At 44.1% G+C, this 18046-nt stretch overlaps 1 protein-coding gene across 1 annotated transcript in view; it reads right to left on the bottom strand.

Moving 5' to 3' along the window:
* LOC110505504 (ryanodine receptor 3) overlaps positions 1–18046 on the bottom strand; it is a 163015-nt gene that overhangs the window by 105539 nt on the left and 39430 nt on the right. Inside the window, exons 3-11 of the mRNA XM_036962270.1 lie at positions 11328–11432; positions 6788–6862; positions 6479–6557; positions 4849–4961; positions 3747–3846; positions 3557–3650; positions 2725–2799; positions 2088–2244; positions 1185–1349 (exon numbers count right to left, since the gene is read on the bottom strand). Coding sequence (XP_036818165.1) covers positions 1185–1349; positions 2088–2244; positions 2725–2799; positions 3557–3650; positions 3747–3846; positions 4849–4961; positions 6479–6557; positions 6788–6862; positions 11328–11432 — 963 coding nt within the window. The remainder of the gene's footprint in view (positions 1–1184; positions 1350–2087; positions 2245–2724; positions 2800–3556; positions 3651–3746; positions 3847–4848; positions 4962–6478; positions 6558–6787; positions 6863–11327; positions 11433–18046) is intronic.

Raw genomic sequence — 18046 nt, 5'->3', positions numbered from 1 at the left:
AACTCTACGGATAATTCCTTCGACCTCATGGCTTGGTTTTTGCTCTGACATGCACTGTCAACTGTGTGACCTTATATAGACAGGTGTGTGCCTTTTCAAATCATGTCCAATCAATTGAATTAACCACAGGTGGACTCCAATCAAGTTGTAGAAACATCTCAAGGATGGTCAATGGAAACAGGATGCACCTGAGCTCAATTTCAAGTCTCATAGCAAACTGCCTGAATACTTATGTAAGTACGATATGTATTTTATTTTTAATAAATGTGCAAACATTTCTAAAAACCTGTTTTTGCTTTCTAAATATGCGATATTGTGTGTAGATTGCTCAGGGACATTTTTTTATTTAGGATAAGGCTGCAACGTAACAAAATGTGGAAAAAGTCAAGGTTTCTGAATATTTTCCAAATGCACTGTATACTAAATTATATATGTGTGAAATTATTTTGGATTTAGAATGGACCATTACCATGCACCTGTCTCAGAACTGGGGCAGGGGGGGGAAATACATGTCATCTATCCACTTAAAAACCATGGTTAATTTTAATGCCACTCCTGTTGTAAAGCGAAGCTACAGTATGTGCTTAATATTAGGAAAGTTGAGAAATAAATATAGTAAGCCTATCCTATAGAAAGCTGATGGGATCCTCCTCTTTTTAATAGTGGCTATCAAAACTCTGTTTTCTCGTGCAATTGCATAGCCTATAGAAATGTTGCGCAATCTGGACTCATGGGCTCTCATGAAGTGAGAGCAAACAACGCAATTATCACAACACATCGATTGTAATATGTCTTTTTTCCCTGGTTTGGCTTCCCCAGTGATCTTACCCACACACCGATACTGCAATCCTCTCACATCTCATTCATTACAGCCAGATCCGTGTTTTATTTAGTTACAGAGAAAGCACACTTCTTTCAAAATTATCGGCTAGAAAACCACCAAAAGAATCATCATCTGCTCTGGGAATGTATTATATTTATATATATCATTATATTTATTGCATGTGCTTCTGGTCAATTGTTATTTTAATGGGATTTGTTTTATTACTGCTAGTGTAATAGTCCCACCATAACCATTCTCACTGAAAGTTGAAAGTCAGTTAATTCATTAGGCTAGAAATGTTTAAAGCAAGTTCTCACTGTATCAAACATTTGAGAAATAAATCAGTGCATTGGTGTCTCACCCGTCTCTTGAGAGGGCCCAGGCGAGATGATTTTACATCAGGCGCCTGGTAAGACAGCCAGAGTCCTGTAGCCACGTGCATGACGAAGCAGATTGAGTCCCCATACTTAATCTCTGCCATCCCCATGCCCTCGATGTCCCGCTTAGGGCTCGACTCCAGCTTTTCCTGGAGGGAAGGAAGGACCCAAACACATCAAGATATCACACTCCGTTTAATGAAACTTTGATGAAAGTCTCCAAGTCAGGCTCCAGACAATGTATGCAGTTTTATTCAAATCACACATTTGATTATGCAAAGTGTTGAGGGAACTTGATCTATGAAAAGCAATTTAAAAGATGCTGACAGATCTGTATCAGGCTGGTCAAGGACTGGAGGAGCACTGACATCTCTATATAATATTACACACGCCAGGATGTCTAGGTTAATAGAGAGGCAGACGGAGGAAGAGACAAGAAGAGGAGATACAGTGCGTATAGCCTAGATCACTGAGCAAGTGACAGATGATGGCCACAGGCAAGACCCCATGAATCACTATAGATTTGTTTCCCCATTAAGAATGGACACAATACAAAAGGTATGAAATGTAAAGTGTATTAAGCCTATGATAAACTGCCTCAGTAATATGGTGGGTTACACCATGCTGTTGATCCATAAGTAGGAGGTCACTAATTGCTCCCAATCACTGGCTCAGTCTAAAACACCCTTGCCAAGAACAGACTTAAAATAACCTTGTCCTGGTTGGTATGGGGCCACAAGTCGAAACATTTTCCAGAGCAACTTTGTGATCGAGAGACAGTCTGAGGTGTGTGTGTGTGTGTTTGTACGTCCGTGCGCGCTTGTGTGTGTGCGTACATGTATCCCTGCATGTGTGTGTGAGAGATATAGCTGGTCCTGAGCGCTGACCTTGGAGGCTCTGAAGCAGAAGGCTGTGGAGGAAGTGTCAGACTTCTCCCGGTCCTGCAGCACCACCCCCCTCTCCTCCGTCAGGGCCAGGTAGTGCCCCGTGGTGAGGTGGCGGAGACGGAAGGGCTGACCCCAGCGAATGTGACTCCCGCTCCAGCTGTCCAGGGGCACAGAGACGCACACGCGCACAAACACAGAACGGTATCAAGAACAACAACAAGCCCCTAGAAGCATTATATCCCCTAATTAGTTTGTGTACACATGATGAACTAGCTGCCAGACTAGCTGTTAAGTAGCTGGCATCATGTCATGTGCATAGATAATTACTAAATGGCTGAAAACACCTAAATAATTAGGCATGTAATACCCATTTTTATGACTAGACATTTTTGCCCAGATGCTTACATCAAAACAAAACAGTGTTAAAGCCATAGCAGATTAAACATGGCTGACAAATTCCAGATCTGACAGTGCAGGGCATATCTGAGAGGAAAGCCACTGATATTGAATCTTTCAAATACTTTACAAATGGTTGGTGTCAAAAAGCATAATGAAACATCAAAGTGAGTCAGAGCAGAGGAAGGCGGGGAAGGAGAGGTAGAAAACCTAGAGAGGAAATAAAAAGAGCTGAACTCACCTGATTCTGAGAGGCTCCAGCCTCCACAGAGACCTGGCCTTCGCTCCTGCATTCCCCGTCTCATAGTTCACTATCCTGGGGGCACGAGAGGTGCATGAAAGGTCTAGATCACTGCAATGTTTTAATACTGCCACAGGCTCATAATGGTCATGTTTTATGACTTTAGCAGGATTCCATCTCTGACTGCTTTATTCCCTTCTGTCACAGTGATATCAGGTCAGAGGAAGGAAGGCTCAGAATGGGACCTCAGATGAACCTTAATATTTACCTTCACGGCAACCGCGCGCATCCTTCATCCAGGACACCCACGTAACCAACGGAGACCGAGAGCAACACTGTCTATTAATGATGTGGGTGACTGGCTCCAGAGTGTAAGGTCTTAAGAAAATGCTCCCTTTCAAGCGGAAAGCCAAGGCTATTTATTCAGCAGCATATTATTGCCACACACAAACAGTGAGCTAAAAATTGACAGTGTGACTGGGAGGAAGATGAAGAGTCCTTCACATGTCTTCGGCGCCTGGCGATGGTTATACGGAGTAGAGCACTGTCTCCCCGACCCCCATGTGCCTTTTCCTCTGCTACCTTGCTGGCTGTCATCACTAGCGCTGTGTGACTATAGAAAGCAAGGCAGACATTATTTCTGTGCTTCTCTCAGACCCAGCGTCACACTGACTAGTGACAGACCCAGCGTCACACTGAGTAGTGACAGACCCAGCGTCACACTGAGTAGTGACAGACCCAGCGTCAGCCAGGTCAGCCACATTCACAACAGACTAAGGGGAAAACTAATTTCTTAGAGTCTTTTTAGCTGTTTCCCAGCTGTAGGTCTCACCTCTGTTGCTCATCACTCTGGTCAGACCCTGGGATGGTCAAAACCTCATCATGACCATGGAACAGACGCAACACATGGCCACCCAGCAGGTAACCTTTAGGAGGATGGATTAACAGCACCTTTAATTGATACCCACAACATTTCAAACAACATTATAAGCCAGTGACGATTAATGAACTGTTGGACCTACCCTCCTCCACGTTGCTGCCAGAGCAGGTGGGGTGGACGTTCCACAGAGTCTGCATGAAGGACGCGTCCACCTGGATGTTGCCATTGGAGATGGACAGGTGCTGGTGAAGACAGAGGAACATTATGTTACACACACTATCAATATCTACAGTATGGGGACACACTACCAGTAGGCCTATACTGCAGGGCCTATGTCAAATACCCAGTTTGATTCAAGGAATTGGGCCAGGCTACAACTCAGAGGTTTGTCTATGCATGCATTGGAGGGCGTGATAGGAAGGCTGTTATCGCTGCAGTAGATTTAGAATCATTCATCAAACTGGAGAAAGGCTGGCGCTGGAGAGTGTACAGGACTGCGAGTGGACTCGGGAATCTGCCAGTTTCGAGGGTTCTGGGTTTGTGTGTGCGTGCGTGCGCCAGACACTTGGGGAATTCTCCACCTCCCTCCTCCATTACTGGACCTGGAGGTTCTGTAGGCCTGGTTAGAGGGAGCATCTCACTGGTGACAGCAGAGCCCGGAGCCGTGGCAGTAACTGTAACATGACAGTGGGACTCTGGCTTAGCGAGGGCTGCCATATCCCTGCTGAAGACCCATAAACATGGGCTTGGCTGGGCTGGCTGTTGTCACACTCTCCTTGCGTCATGCTGGAGATGTTTTCCAGGCCCAGCATGCCAAGGCGCTGATGCCCACACAGTGGGAATAACACAGGGGTGTCTGGGTCTGGGAGATGCTCATAGATGGGCCTGAAGAGGAACAGGGCTGGCCAGGCTGCACAGTGTAGGGAAGGAGGGATAGGGGACAGAGTAAGGTAGGGTACAGTAGCTGTTCAGTTTGACAGTGTTGCTCTCTTCATCCCAGCTGTACATATGTGGCCTTCCCCTGCTCTTTCTTAGCTTCCTATCCCAAATGTCTGGTCTGCTTTAATGGACAGATTGAACTGTGTGGGAGGGAGACACCTTCAGTCCAAGACGATCTGCAATCTTTGGCTAACCTTACAGGATTGATTGGCATTATGGCTCTGTTCAATGGGGATGGACACTTTAAAAAGCCTATAATATGTATTATTCTTAATGAGATGTTTATAGACTGAGGGTGTACTCACAAGGTATCGTTCTGATGACACGCTGACAAGGATGAGGTCATCTCCGATGCGTACCTTCTCACCCTCTGACCTCTGTTTGGAAGCAGGATGGATGGTCCACCAACAGGCTTCACCTGAATAATGTTATTTATAAATCTATGATCTACATAAGGGGTTCTCAATTGGTTTTGCCCCAGGGTCCAAATTGAACCAGGATGTCTCATTCGCATCCCAATTTTTTGGGGCTAAATGCAATCTGGAAAACTATTTTTAATGCTATATTGATAGTAAATGTAGCAATTATATGACAAGGGAACAACATTCCCATCTTTTTCATTGTCAATAATTATATTTTGCCCAATTTCCTGATGAAGAATGTTAATAAGTTCACTGGTTTGAGACCACAAAATCAACCAAATCCAAACTGCGCTGCTATATTCTATATTAAAAATACTGTAATTGAAGAAAAATAGTTCAGAGATTAAATTATAAAAAATGTAGGTTCATTATAATTTCTACACTGTTTTTTTTGCCTGGTTTTAGTTGTTTAAGTTCAAACAAGTATTTTTGCATTAAAAAATATATGTACACTGAACAAAAATATAAACACAACATGCAAAGTGTTGGTCTCATGTGTCATGAGCTGAAATAAAAAAATACGTAAAATGTTCCATACACCAAGATAATCCATCCACCTGACACATCAAGAAGCTGATTAAACAGAATGATCATTACACAGGTGCACCTGGTGCTGGGGACAATAAAAGGCCACTCTAATATGTGCAGTCTTGTCACGCAACACAATGCCACAAATATCTCAAGTTTTGAGGGAGCATGCAAATGGAATGCTGACTTCAGAAATGTCCACCAGAGTGCTGCATGAGGCAAATGGTGGTCACATTAGATATTGACTGATTTTCTGATCCACACCCCTACCTGTTTTTTTTAAGGTATCTCTGACCAACATATGCATATCTGTATTCCCAGTCATGTGAAATCCATAGATTCGGTCCTAATACATTTATTTCAATTGACTGATTTCCTTATGAACTGTAACTCAGTAAAATCATTGAAATTGTTGCATGTTGCGTTTCTATTTTTGTTCAGTGTACATACACAGATGGTTGAGCTACACAGAAAGTTGAACCTGTAACTACTGTTTGGGAATAGATGACAACGGTGAAAGCAACACACACAAGCGAGCACAGCAGACACGCAATTACATTTAAGACACACAAATGTATTCACACCAACTCTAATATAGTGTAAGCCCACTCACACTTAACATACAAGCACCATAGCAACCAGCCTTCCAATAGGTGGAGAGCCAAACCATATTTTACATCTCTATGAGACATGAGCTGAGCCTCGACATTGTGACAAAGAGCCAATCGAAGACATTTATTTTAGTCTGCTAGCAATGTTTTCAGGGGAGATCTCCTAGGGAATAAATAACTGAAATCTCTGCAAATGTGGTACATTTCCTACAATATAGGAAACCGTAAATCCCTCTTTTCATGCAGTGCTTAAGATAATCTGAAATGTATACTGGGGCAGGTCAAATCCTACATGAGTTGAAGTCCCAGTCAGAACCCCCAGCTATGAGTGACTGTGTGCTAGTGACCCTAGAGCCCGATAGAGGAGGTTTTACCTGTTGAGTCCTCCTGCAGCCCCACATCAAAGGACAGCTTATCTGTCTGTGACCTTGAAGTCTTCAAACAGGTCAGATACTGCAATGTATAGACACACATCAAAGCAACATGAAAACGATAATCAAAAGAATCACACAACTCTGCTGTAGCATTCAGAACTGGAACAAATATCAGTACTACATATGCAACAAATATTCCTATGAAATGTTATAAAACAGTAACTATGAAATAGTAACACATGGAATAATGACAAAACAGTCCCCGGTTCTTGGGTATCGTATGAGAGTGTACGTGCAGTGCAGTCTCACCATGGCGCTAAAGGAATGCCTCAGGAGGATGGCGTGTCCATACAGAAGTGTTCTGTGTCCACCACCCTGAGCCGCCTGTGGAGACAGCACAACACCCATCACACACCAGACACACTATAAGACAGGATGTCCCCCGTGACCTCTCTGTCTCTCCCTTTCACTCGCTCTCTCACTCTCTCTCTGTCGCTCTCTCACATATCTCTCCGTCTGCATCACAGTTAGAGAACTAAGACTGTAATGACTTCACACAAGGCAGGGGGCCACAGACTGCCCAAGCCTGCCCCTCTCAGCCTGCCCCTCTCAGCCTGTCCTCTCCTCTCTGACGACGGTCCTGAAGTCCACAACACAACACTGAAAGCATGCAGTCAGACATGTCACTCAGGGGATACGCCTGCTTCCTGTATCCAAGGAGAAGTATACAGATGATCGTCACACGGCTGCAGGTAAAAAGGAAGGGGGGTGAGAAAGAGAGCTCTCTGCCTCTAATGCATTGGTAACAAAGACCTTGTGTTACAGTAAGAAGGGTCTGGTTTGTGACAGAAAGCACTAGGAGAGGAAAGACACAAGGTTCCACTGCGGTTTCACAGCAGTTCGAGGAGAAGGGTAGGGGAAAGAGTGATGTGAGGTCACTACTTGGGCTCTGCTTGCAAACCTGTCCCTTCGCTCTGCAGGCAACCATGTGTTACTCACCTTTCTTATGAGCCTCTATGGAGCAGTAAGGTAAGAGAAAATTACATTACTGAGCAGGGTATGTAAGTTAAAGAAAATATGTGAGTTTGTCTCCTTCTGTCCTATCCACAGTATTGTAAACTACGCATAGTCTCTGTTGGCCAATCACAGATGGTTACGTGCTGTGCAAGATCTTATTTGAGACATAATTGATTTTGCATGCCAGTGTCTTCTTAACCAAACACACCATGCATCCTCTATCTGTGCTGCTTTTGCTAAGACAATAGCCTCCAGTTCAATGCAGTTGCCATGGATTATCAGACTGCAGCCGTGCCAGCACCGTGTCAGGCTGTTCAGGCTTCCTGAGGGATAGTTTAATGTGCATCGGGCATATCCAGCTGCATTCAACCCAACACAATCTGAGAGAACTAGACCAGCTCTAAACATAACACTTATCATAACCTCACACCATCCACAACTGTGGCAGCCTCAGATTCCTCTGTCCCTAGCGTCCCTGGCCCAGAAGGGGAAAGGCTATTTGATCAAAGGCGGGGGAAACGATCTCCCCCCCAGCTGTTGCCAGGAGATGACATGCTGACATCAATTGAGAAAGCATGACCTTTAGCAGCACATCACCCCCCTGCATTTATCCAGCAGCCACCAGGGTGACAGCAATGGGGTTTCTCTCAAAGGTGGCACTGAAATACCACTGCACATGTCACCCTGCCACAGGGTATCAGCTTCACCCTGCCTTACCCTGCCTCACCCTGGGCACTTCAGTCACTGACTTCGACAGTTTGACCTTTGATCCTTAGCCCAGTAAACAAAGTTATGAAACCACAAGTGTGTTCACTGCTCAATTTGGACACGTTAGAGGAACTTCACACAGAATTCCATTTGGGGTCACTAGCTGAAACGGAGCTGTATGGATGTTTGATAGCGTACTTCTGCAACGGTTTTCTGAGCCTTGTGTGTTCACTGTTCACAACATCTATAACCCCTCAAACAAACACCAATATTAGTCCGAAATACCATTACTAAGATCATATTCCACTTTAAGGAATCCCTGCCTTTTAGTATAGAGACCAGCTGAATACGGTATATCAATAAGTTATTTCTTCTTTAAGTCAATACCCTCCACTGTAGCTCATCTGCTCAAAATATTGATTCCAGAAACTACTATTTTCCCTTCGTGGTGTTTCCTCCATTGACAATTCGGAGCAGGAACAGAGGAATGGAGAGTGTTAGTGATAAGAGATGCATATGAGGAGAGAGAATTTCCGGAGATATAACCCAGTGTTCAAAATGTTTTCTCCAGACCAGGTCTGAATCAGTCTCCACAGCATTCCTTAGAGAGAGGACAATAGTGCATCAAGGAGAAACAGTGACTAAAGGCCTTCCCTCTGGTAATATTGAACTGGTCTAGCAGATCACGTTAACTGAAGTTACTACACAAGTGTAGATGCAAGGGGGTTAAGTGTGGCAAGTAGAAAGCAGCTTAGCTATTGCAAACAAGCAGTTTCACTTGAAAACGTCTCACTAAGCTTTAAGGGCACATGAAGGCCCAGTCTGCCTGTGCTTTACTCTTGCCAAAGGGCTTTTCCAGTTCACACAGCTGTGATGGAACCAATCAGGCTTGATTTTTTAATTCCCCATCATTTGGAGTCCAGTGTGGTCGCTAAGCTGCAGCATTGACAAGTCCATTTATCTTTGAACTCAACTCAAAGAGCACGAAGCTCCACAGCTTAAATTATGGAAATTCTTTCTATCATTAGCAGTTTGGCAAGGCAACAACGAGTTGGAGTTGCTTCACTTCCCAAATATAATAACTCTTTTTTTTTTGAATCCTTCTAAATGTCAGTGTATTGATTTCTACAGTCATAATTCATATAATGTAGCTCACTATTGTATGCCTGAAGTTAGGTGCAGAATTTGTGAACAGGTAAGAATTTGTTGGTAATATTCAGGGATTCTGGACTTACTCCTAAATCCACTAAGGAGGGACTGAAGACTGACATTCATCTGATGTTAATCCAGGAGAGGTGCAGCATGTTCTCTTTGGCCAGAAGAAATGTGAGCAGTAACTGTTGAGCGAGACCATTTGTATAGCAAGTCTATACCCGGTTCCATTTGTCTTTGTCATGTTGCTAAGTGCTGTGACACAATCGACTCACTTCTTGAAATAAATCCATAATGTCATTAGTCGTTTCAGCAGCATACGCATTAATGTTTGCATATAAAAACACACTAGCTTTCTGTGGGGAATCTATTTGTTTTTCCTGAAGGGACTATTGTAACCCTAGGATACATTTCCAATGAAAATGGGAGAGCAAGCTGCGAGCAAGACTAAACAGCCATGCGCTAGAGAGGTGACAGGAGAGGAGAATGGAATGAATGGTGAACATACCCATCGGTCCTTTCCTCGAGGCTAACAGGTGGAGAGATGAACAGAACACAATGGATGAACATAGCAATGGTAACAGTACAGCTCTGTTACAGCTGATTAATGAAAAACTAAAGCAAAATGTTCGCAAAGAACAGTTTTAACAGAAATTATTGTACCAATTAAGATCACTGTATCAGAAATACTTTAATTATCTGTCTATTAAAATAAATGAGAAAACAACTGACCACAGAGGAATGAGATGATAAATGATCTAGTATATGATCTTATACTTCTTGGCTCACTCTACTGATACATTATACTCTTAGCACTAAAATACAACATCCTGCAACTGGTAATGAACTACCGAAAGACCAGAGGCACACTGAAACAAATTCTTTATACTCATGTCAGAAAGATACAGAAGTAAGATCAGTAAAACACTGCAACCTGGAAAAGTACGACATCATACCAAAATGGATGAGAAATTAGCATATTTTCATATCAAACATATTTCAGTAAGGTAAATTGTTAATATTCATCAATGCATGTGATGTCATCTAGTAACATCCCTATGATATTGATGTGTACAAGTCCATACCATATTCCTTCCTCTGAAACATTAAACATGACATTTTAGGACAAGCAGCGTTTAGGTTGCTCCCTGCAAGAGGAGCAGGGCGAGAGCAGCGTGTAATGCTGTGTTTCTGTAGGGCTGCCTTGTAATCGCAATGTCCCAAACACATGACTGTGGACTAAGGAAATAGGTCTTTCATCCTTTGTACTGACTATAACTGCCTGTTCAGAGGAGATAGGGAGGTAGTGTAGAGACCTGCTTTGACTACAAATACATTAGCTACAGTACATACACATATGAACTTGCTCAATAATGTCCATATGTAGGTCCATTCAATGAGATTGCCTCCATTACCTCAGGTGTGTGTATGCGACAGTGACTCTGTCATCTGGACATGTTTACTTCTCTGTGCCTGGTGTATAAAAAAATGTAGTTACAGCGCAATTCTGCTTTATAATGGAAATTATACTGTAGCTTTGAGAGCTTTTCTTTTCTGCCTCATTGTTAATCAAATGGTCAACCTCCCAGCACAGGGAAGAAACACTTCCGGAAAGCTGCAGCAAAGAGGTACCTTCCCTCTTGACGACTTTCATCCACATTACAATTCATGGAGGGCTCAACCTCCCAGCACCCAGGTCTCCAGGCCAATGTAATAGGCCAATTCCTCTCATTTCTCTCTCTCAAAGAGAAAAAAGTGTTTGAACATCAAACTGAGGCAACTCCAGTCACCGTAATAAACAATTTCATAACATGACCCTGAAATCCTAAAATGAATCAAATGGAAAATGTGAAACAGGGGATGTTCAGTAGTTTCCCTTTGGGCAGAGAGCACTTTGTGAAAATACTCCTCTCTGCTGTCTGCCCTGGGGTAGGAGTGTGTATAGATGCTGTGGTAGAGGGACAGTACTCACCCCTTCACTGTTCTGGCCAGTCTTAGCCAGCATCTCCTGCAGGGCCCGCACAGAGAGAGACTGCTCCAGCACAAAGTTGCAGATGCATAGGTCTGGAGGGACATACTGGAAGAGACAGGAGGAGGGTAATCAGGGTTAGGGTTGTATGCAGGGGTTCCCAAACTTTTTATAGTCCCGTACCCCTTCAAACATTCAACCTCCAGCTGCGAACCACTCTAGCACCAGGGTCAGCGCACTCTCAAATGTTGTTTTTTGCATCATTGTAAGCCTGACACACACAGACACACTCAGTGGCGGTTCTGGGGTGGGGGCCAGGAGGGGCCAGTGCCCCTGTGACAACAATTTTGGACCCCCTTGTGGCCCCCCTAAATGTGGAGTATGAAATAGTTTTTACATGACACATTTTTTCTATCGTTCTTTTTTTACATCTGTTATGAGACAGTGGCAACGATGATGATTATGAACATGGTATTTTGCCTGCTAATACCTGCAATGCAGTGAAGAAAACGATGACAACAATAACGTCTAATGTAACTGGCCCCTCTAACAGTACAACTGGCCCCAGCTTGGCCCCCCCAGTTGAAATGGTCTAGAACCGCCACTGCACACACTATACAATACATTTATTAAACATAAGAAAGAGTGTGAGTTTTTGTCACGACCCGGCTCGTGGGAAGTGACAAAGAGCTCTTATAGGACCAGGGCACAAATAATAATATAATAATAATCAATAATTGTGCTCTTTATTGAGTCATCTTACATATAAAACCATTTGTTCATCGAAATTGTGAATAACTCACCACAGGTTAATGAGAAGGTTGTGCTTGAAAGGATGCACATAACTGCAATGTTGGGTTGTATTGTCTCAGTCTTAAATAATTTTCCACACACAGTCTGTGCCTGTATTTACACTGCTCAAAAAAATTAAGGGAACACTAAAATAACACATCCTAGATCTGAATGAATGAAATATTCTTATTAAATACTTTTTTCTTTACATAGTTTAATGTGCTGACAACAAAATCACACAAAAATTATCAATGGAAATCAAATTTATCAACCCATGGAGGTCTGGATTTGGAGTGACACTCAAAATTAAAGTGGAAAACCACACTACAGGCTGATCCAACTTTGATGTAATGTCCTTAAAACAAGTCAAAATGAGGCTCAGTAGTGTGTGTGGCCTCCACGTGCCTGTATGACCTTCCTACAACGCCTGGGCATGCTCCTGATGAGGTGGTGGATGGTCTCCTGAGGGATCTCCTCCCAGACCTGGACTAAAGCATCCGCCAACTCCTGGACAGTCTGTGGTGCAACGTGGCGTTGGTGGATGGAGCGAGACATGATGTCCCAGAAGTGCTCAATTGGATTCAGGTCTGGGGAACGGGCGGGCCAGTCCATAGCATCATTGCATTCCTCTTGCAGGAACTGCTGACACACTCTAGCCACATGAGGTCTAGCATTATCTTGCATTAGGAGGAACCCAGGGCCTACCGCACCAGCATATGGCCTCACAAGGGGTCTGAGGATCTCATCTCGGTACCTAATGGCAGTCAGGCTACCTCTGGCGAGCAGATGGAGGGCTGTGCGGCCCCCCAAAGAAATGCCACCCCACACCATGACTGACCCACCGCCAAACCGGTCATGCTGGAGGATGTTGCAGGCAGCAGAACGTTCTCCACGGCGTCTCCAGACTCGTCTGTCACATGTGCTCAGTGTGAACCTGCTTTCATCTGTGAAGAGCACAGGGCGCCAGTGGTGAATTTGCCAATCTTGGTGTTCTCTGGCAAATGCCAAACGTCCTGCACGGTGTTGGGCTGTAAGCACAACCCCCACCTGTGGACGTCGGGCTCTCATACCACCCTCACGGAGTCTGTTTCTGACCGTTTGAGCAGACACATGCACATTTGTGGCCTGCTGGAGGTCATTTTGCAGGGCTCTGGCAGTGCTCCTCCTGCTCCTCCTTGCACAAAGGCGGAGGTAGCGGTCCGGCTGCTGGGTTGTTGCCCTCTTACGGACTCCTCCACGTCTCCTGATGTACTGGCCTGTCTCCTGGTAGCGCCTCCATGCTCTGGACACTACGCTGACACACAGCAAACCTTCTTGCCATCGCATTGATGTGCCATCCTGGATGAGCTGCACTACCTGAGCCACTTGCGTGGGTTGTAGACTCCGTCTCATGCTACCACTAGAGTGAAAGCACCGCCAGCATTCAAAAGTGACCAAAACCACTGCTAATTGCCTAAAATTTCCACCCGTTGTCTAATCCATTTGCACAACAGCATGTGCAATTTATTGTCAATTGTCAAGTGTGGACATATATATATATTTTTTTTGTTGTTGAATTTTACCCCTTTTTTTTACCCCTTTTTCTCCCCAATTTCGTGGTATCCAATTGTTGTAGTAGCTACTATCTTGTCTCATCGCTACAACTCCCGTACGGGCTCGGGAGAGACGAAGGTTGAAAGTCATGCGTCCTCCGATACACAACCAAGCCGCACTGCTTCTTAAGAAGCACGCATCCAGCCGCACCAATGCGCCGGAGGAAACACTGTGCACACTGCGCCCAGCCCGCCACAGGAGTCACTGGTGCGCGATTAGACAAGGACACCCCTATCGACCAAGCCCTCCCTAACCCGGGCGACGCTAGGCCAATTGTGCGTCGCCCCACGGACCTCCCGGTCGCGGCCGGTTACGACAGAGCCTGGGCGCGAACCCAGGGACTCTGATGGCACAGCTGGCGCTGCAGAACAGCGCCCTTAACCACTGCGCCACCCGGGAGGCCCCCTAAGTGGACAGTTTGATTTCACAGAAGTGTGATTGACTTGGAGTTACATTGTGTTGTTTAAGTGTTCCCTTTCTTTTTTTGAGCAGTGTAGTGTTCATGCTAGTGAAGGCCGAGAATCCACTCTCACATAGGTAAGTGATTGCAAAGGGCATCAGTGTCTTAACAGTCTTAACTTGCCAAGGCAGGATACTCTGAGCGCAGCCCAATCCAGAAATCTGGCAGCGGCTTCTGATTAAATTACATTTTCACAGAACCGCTTGTTGCAATTTCGATGAGGCTCTCTTGTTCAGATATCAGTAAGTGGACTGGAGGCAGGGCATGAAAGGGATAACGAATCCAGTTGTTCGTGTCATCTGTGTCAGGGGAAGTACCTGTGTAATTTCCCACCCAACTCACTCAGGTGCTTCGCTATATCACATTTGACATTGTCAGTAAGCTTGAGTTCATTTGCACACAAAACAATCATACAATGATGGAAAGACCTGTGTGTTGTCCTTGTTAATGCAGACAGAAAAGAGCTCCAACTTCTTAAACATAGCCTCAATTTTACCCGCACATTGAATATAGTTTCGGAGAGTCCCTATAATCCTAGATTCAGATCATTCAGGCGATGAAAAACATCACCCAGATAGGCCAGTCATGTGAGAAATTCGTCATCATGCAAACGGTCAGACAAGTGAAAATTATGGTCAGTAAAGAAAACTTTAAGCTTGTCTTTCAATTTTAAAAAAAATGTGTCAATACTTTGCCCTTTGATAACCAGCGCACTTCTGTATGTTGTAAAAGTGTTACATGGTCGCTGCCCATATCATTGCATAGTGCAGAATATACACAAGAGTTCAGGGACCTTGCTTTAACAAAGTTAACCATTTTCACTGTAGGGTCCATGTCTTTCAAGCTGTCAGGCATTCCCTTAGCAGCATTCCCTTAGCCTCTCGGTGGATGCAACAGTGCACCCAAGTGGCGTCAAAAGAGCAACTGCTTGCACGCGCATTACCACTCCATTATGTCTCCCTGTCATGGCTTTTGCACCATAAGTACAGATAGCAACACATCTTGACCATCAAAGTCCATCTGATGTCACAAAGCTGTCCAGTACTTAAAATATATCCTCCCCTGTTGTCCTGGTTTCCAGAAGAGGATGTCTTCCTTAATTGACCCCTCATAAACGTAACGGACATATACCAGGAGCTGTGCCAGGCCTCGTCTGTTGACTCATCCAGCTGCAACGCATATAGTATGGGGCTTGCCTGTCCTAGCCACTAGGTAGCTCACCATATAAGACGCTTCTAGCCCCTTCTTATTAATGGTATCTGTTGCTTTCATACCCCTTACTACTCGAAAGTCGTCCAAATTCTCACTCAAAAAACTCCTGTGGCTTATTTTTCAAATTGGCATGCTTTGTTTATAAATGTTTGCACAAGAGTGAAGGTTTCATCGAGTTGTGAGATAGTACTTTTGCACATTTAACACACTGTGGCTGAGGAAAAGCACAACTCCCAATATAAGTGAACCCCAAATCAATGTAGTTCTCATCATATGTTTTTGGCAGTGAAACAAGGCTACTCAGGTGAGAAAAAAACCTCACCCAAATGTATAACCCCGTTGGAAAATATAAATGGACTGTTTGAAAATGTGAAGAGAAAAAAAAAGGTATTTTATTTTTTTCAATGTGAATCACATTTTTATTTGGCTTACCCCCGACGGCATTGCACGTACCCCTGTTTGGGAATACCTACAGTAGACAATATGCAATTACAAGTGAGTATTTCAAACTGTGTTGAAAAGGCTCAAATATGAAATGTAAACCCAGAATAAGGCTTCATATTGGTCACTAGAGAAGCCCGGTCCTCAGATTGTTTAGTCACAGACTGACTGAGTGTGTTGTTCACTCAGCATATTTGTCCATAACATCCATGACTGATAATCATAACAACCATCAATCACAAACACCAGAGATTGATTGCACTTGAAAACCAATTTGGGATGACTGTTCCACATTCCTTTAGCACTGCAGAGTGAGAGGAATGCAATAACACAGATGTCGTTGAAAACCTCAAATCAATCTTATTTGATAGGGGAAAAGCTTACAGTCATTTGTCTCTATGCTGCTCCTAAAAACATTATGGAGTCCGGTCAACCCAGGTTGCTCTACGTGATGCAACTTTTCAACTAAAGTTTTCATTTAAAATGAAAGGTAAAGTTTATACATGACTAATTTGACCAAGGGGAGCTTTAGCTACTGATTTTTAAAAAAAAACATCCACTGATCAAGGGCCAAATTCCAAATGATTACTGCCAGGGTTGGGGTCAATTCCATTTCAATTCCAGTCAATTGAGGAGTTACACTGACATTCAAATTCCAATTATCTTCAATGCTTTTAAATTAGGAAAATGTGGAATTGGAATGTGGTTTACTTTCTGAATTGACTGGATGTGACCCCAACCCTGATTACAGCCAGTACTTATAGCAGCGGTGTATGTGGATCTTGGTCAAACTAGAGCTCACACTCACAGAGAGTATATGAATATGTGAGACAGAGCACAGTGGGACAGAGAGAGGGACTGCAGCACCCATCCCTTCTGCATGCAGGACAGGGCAGCAGTCTGACAGAATGAGGCAGAGAGAGAGATACTTGGTGACCTGTACCGCTACAAGATAAATGAAGCACACCAAAAACACACTGTCCTCCTTTTTAGGTAGCAAGATGTAAAACTTGGCTAAACTAGTTCACCTTGTTAGAGGTAAATCTAACTTTAAATTGGAACATCAGACAACTTATTTCTGCTCTGCTGTGAGCCTACCTGCTTGCTACACTCAGGTAAAACAAAGTCAATATGTGAAAAAAATCTAGAGCTGTATCGATGCAGCTATCTGTTCTCTAGGCATTTTAATTATGCACATTTAAATCATGGTGGAGTATGGATCCAGAGAGCTTGACCACCGGCGGCAGGACAGTGGATTTACGCCAGCAAAACAGAAATGTCATGATTTGTAGTGACTCGTGTAGTAACGCAGGGGTCGGCAACAGGCGAGTGATTATTTTTGGCCCCCCAAAGTGTTTAGTGAATAAATAAATAAATCATCATCATGGTGGGGGGGGGTGATTGTGATTGTGTCTCAATGTAATCAAGGTATGAAATTCTAGTAATTTTCAAATACAAATCTATTTGTGGGTCTAGTTGTGGTCAATTGGCAGTGTACAAATTATTATAATTATTTTCCATCCCCCCCGGCGCGACCATTTGCCCCGACAAATATTGTCCTGTACCGGAAGCCAAGTGTCTCTCTCAGGGCAGCCTCCAGCATCAGCTTCAGAAATGCCAAAGATACTGTATGTCAAAATGGCTTAAAGTAATGTCCCCCGATTTCACTTTAATGACCTATTATTATGCAGTCAATTTTGAGATAACCACAATTTTATAGTAAAAACACACACACACACACGATTTACAACGACAAAAGCACAAACACTATAAAAACTTCCATTTGATCAGCACCCAACCCAGAGCCCTCTAAGCAAGCTGTTTTCTAGAAATACCTCTCCTGATCCACTCTTTCTTGGCATGCTGTTGGGGAAACACAATACGGAGTAGCAGGGAGGAATCTGCTCCAACCCTACCTCCACACCCTGGTTTCCCCAGGTGAATAACAGGCGACCTCTGACAGCAGAGTGGAGCGGTCTGGTAATGAGAAGGATGTTGGGGCTCTGGGGGCGTAGGCCTGTGTGTCCTCAATCAGAGAGGGCATATCATGAAGACAGCTTTACAGCAGCTTGTCTACACACTGCTCTCTTGTTTATGGCCCATGCTGTGGGAGGGGAGCAACTAGACTGGGCTTCCCATCTTCTCTGGGGAGGAGGTCTAAAGGGTTACACACCTCTTTCACTTTGATTGCCCCAAAGAGATGACCTATCAATATACCTCCTTC

Source organism: Oncorhynchus mykiss, chromosome 25, assembly GCF_013265735.2.
Source record: "Oncorhynchus mykiss isolate Arlee chromosome 25, USDA_OmykA_1.1, whole genome shotgun sequence".
In the NCBI taxonomy this organism is placed as follows: domain Eukaryota; kingdom Metazoa; phylum Chordata; class Actinopteri; order Salmoniformes; family Salmonidae; genus Oncorhynchus; species Oncorhynchus mykiss.
The sequence above is the reverse complement of the archived record's forward strand: the minus strand, read 5'-3'. Positions and strand labels throughout refer to the sequence as shown.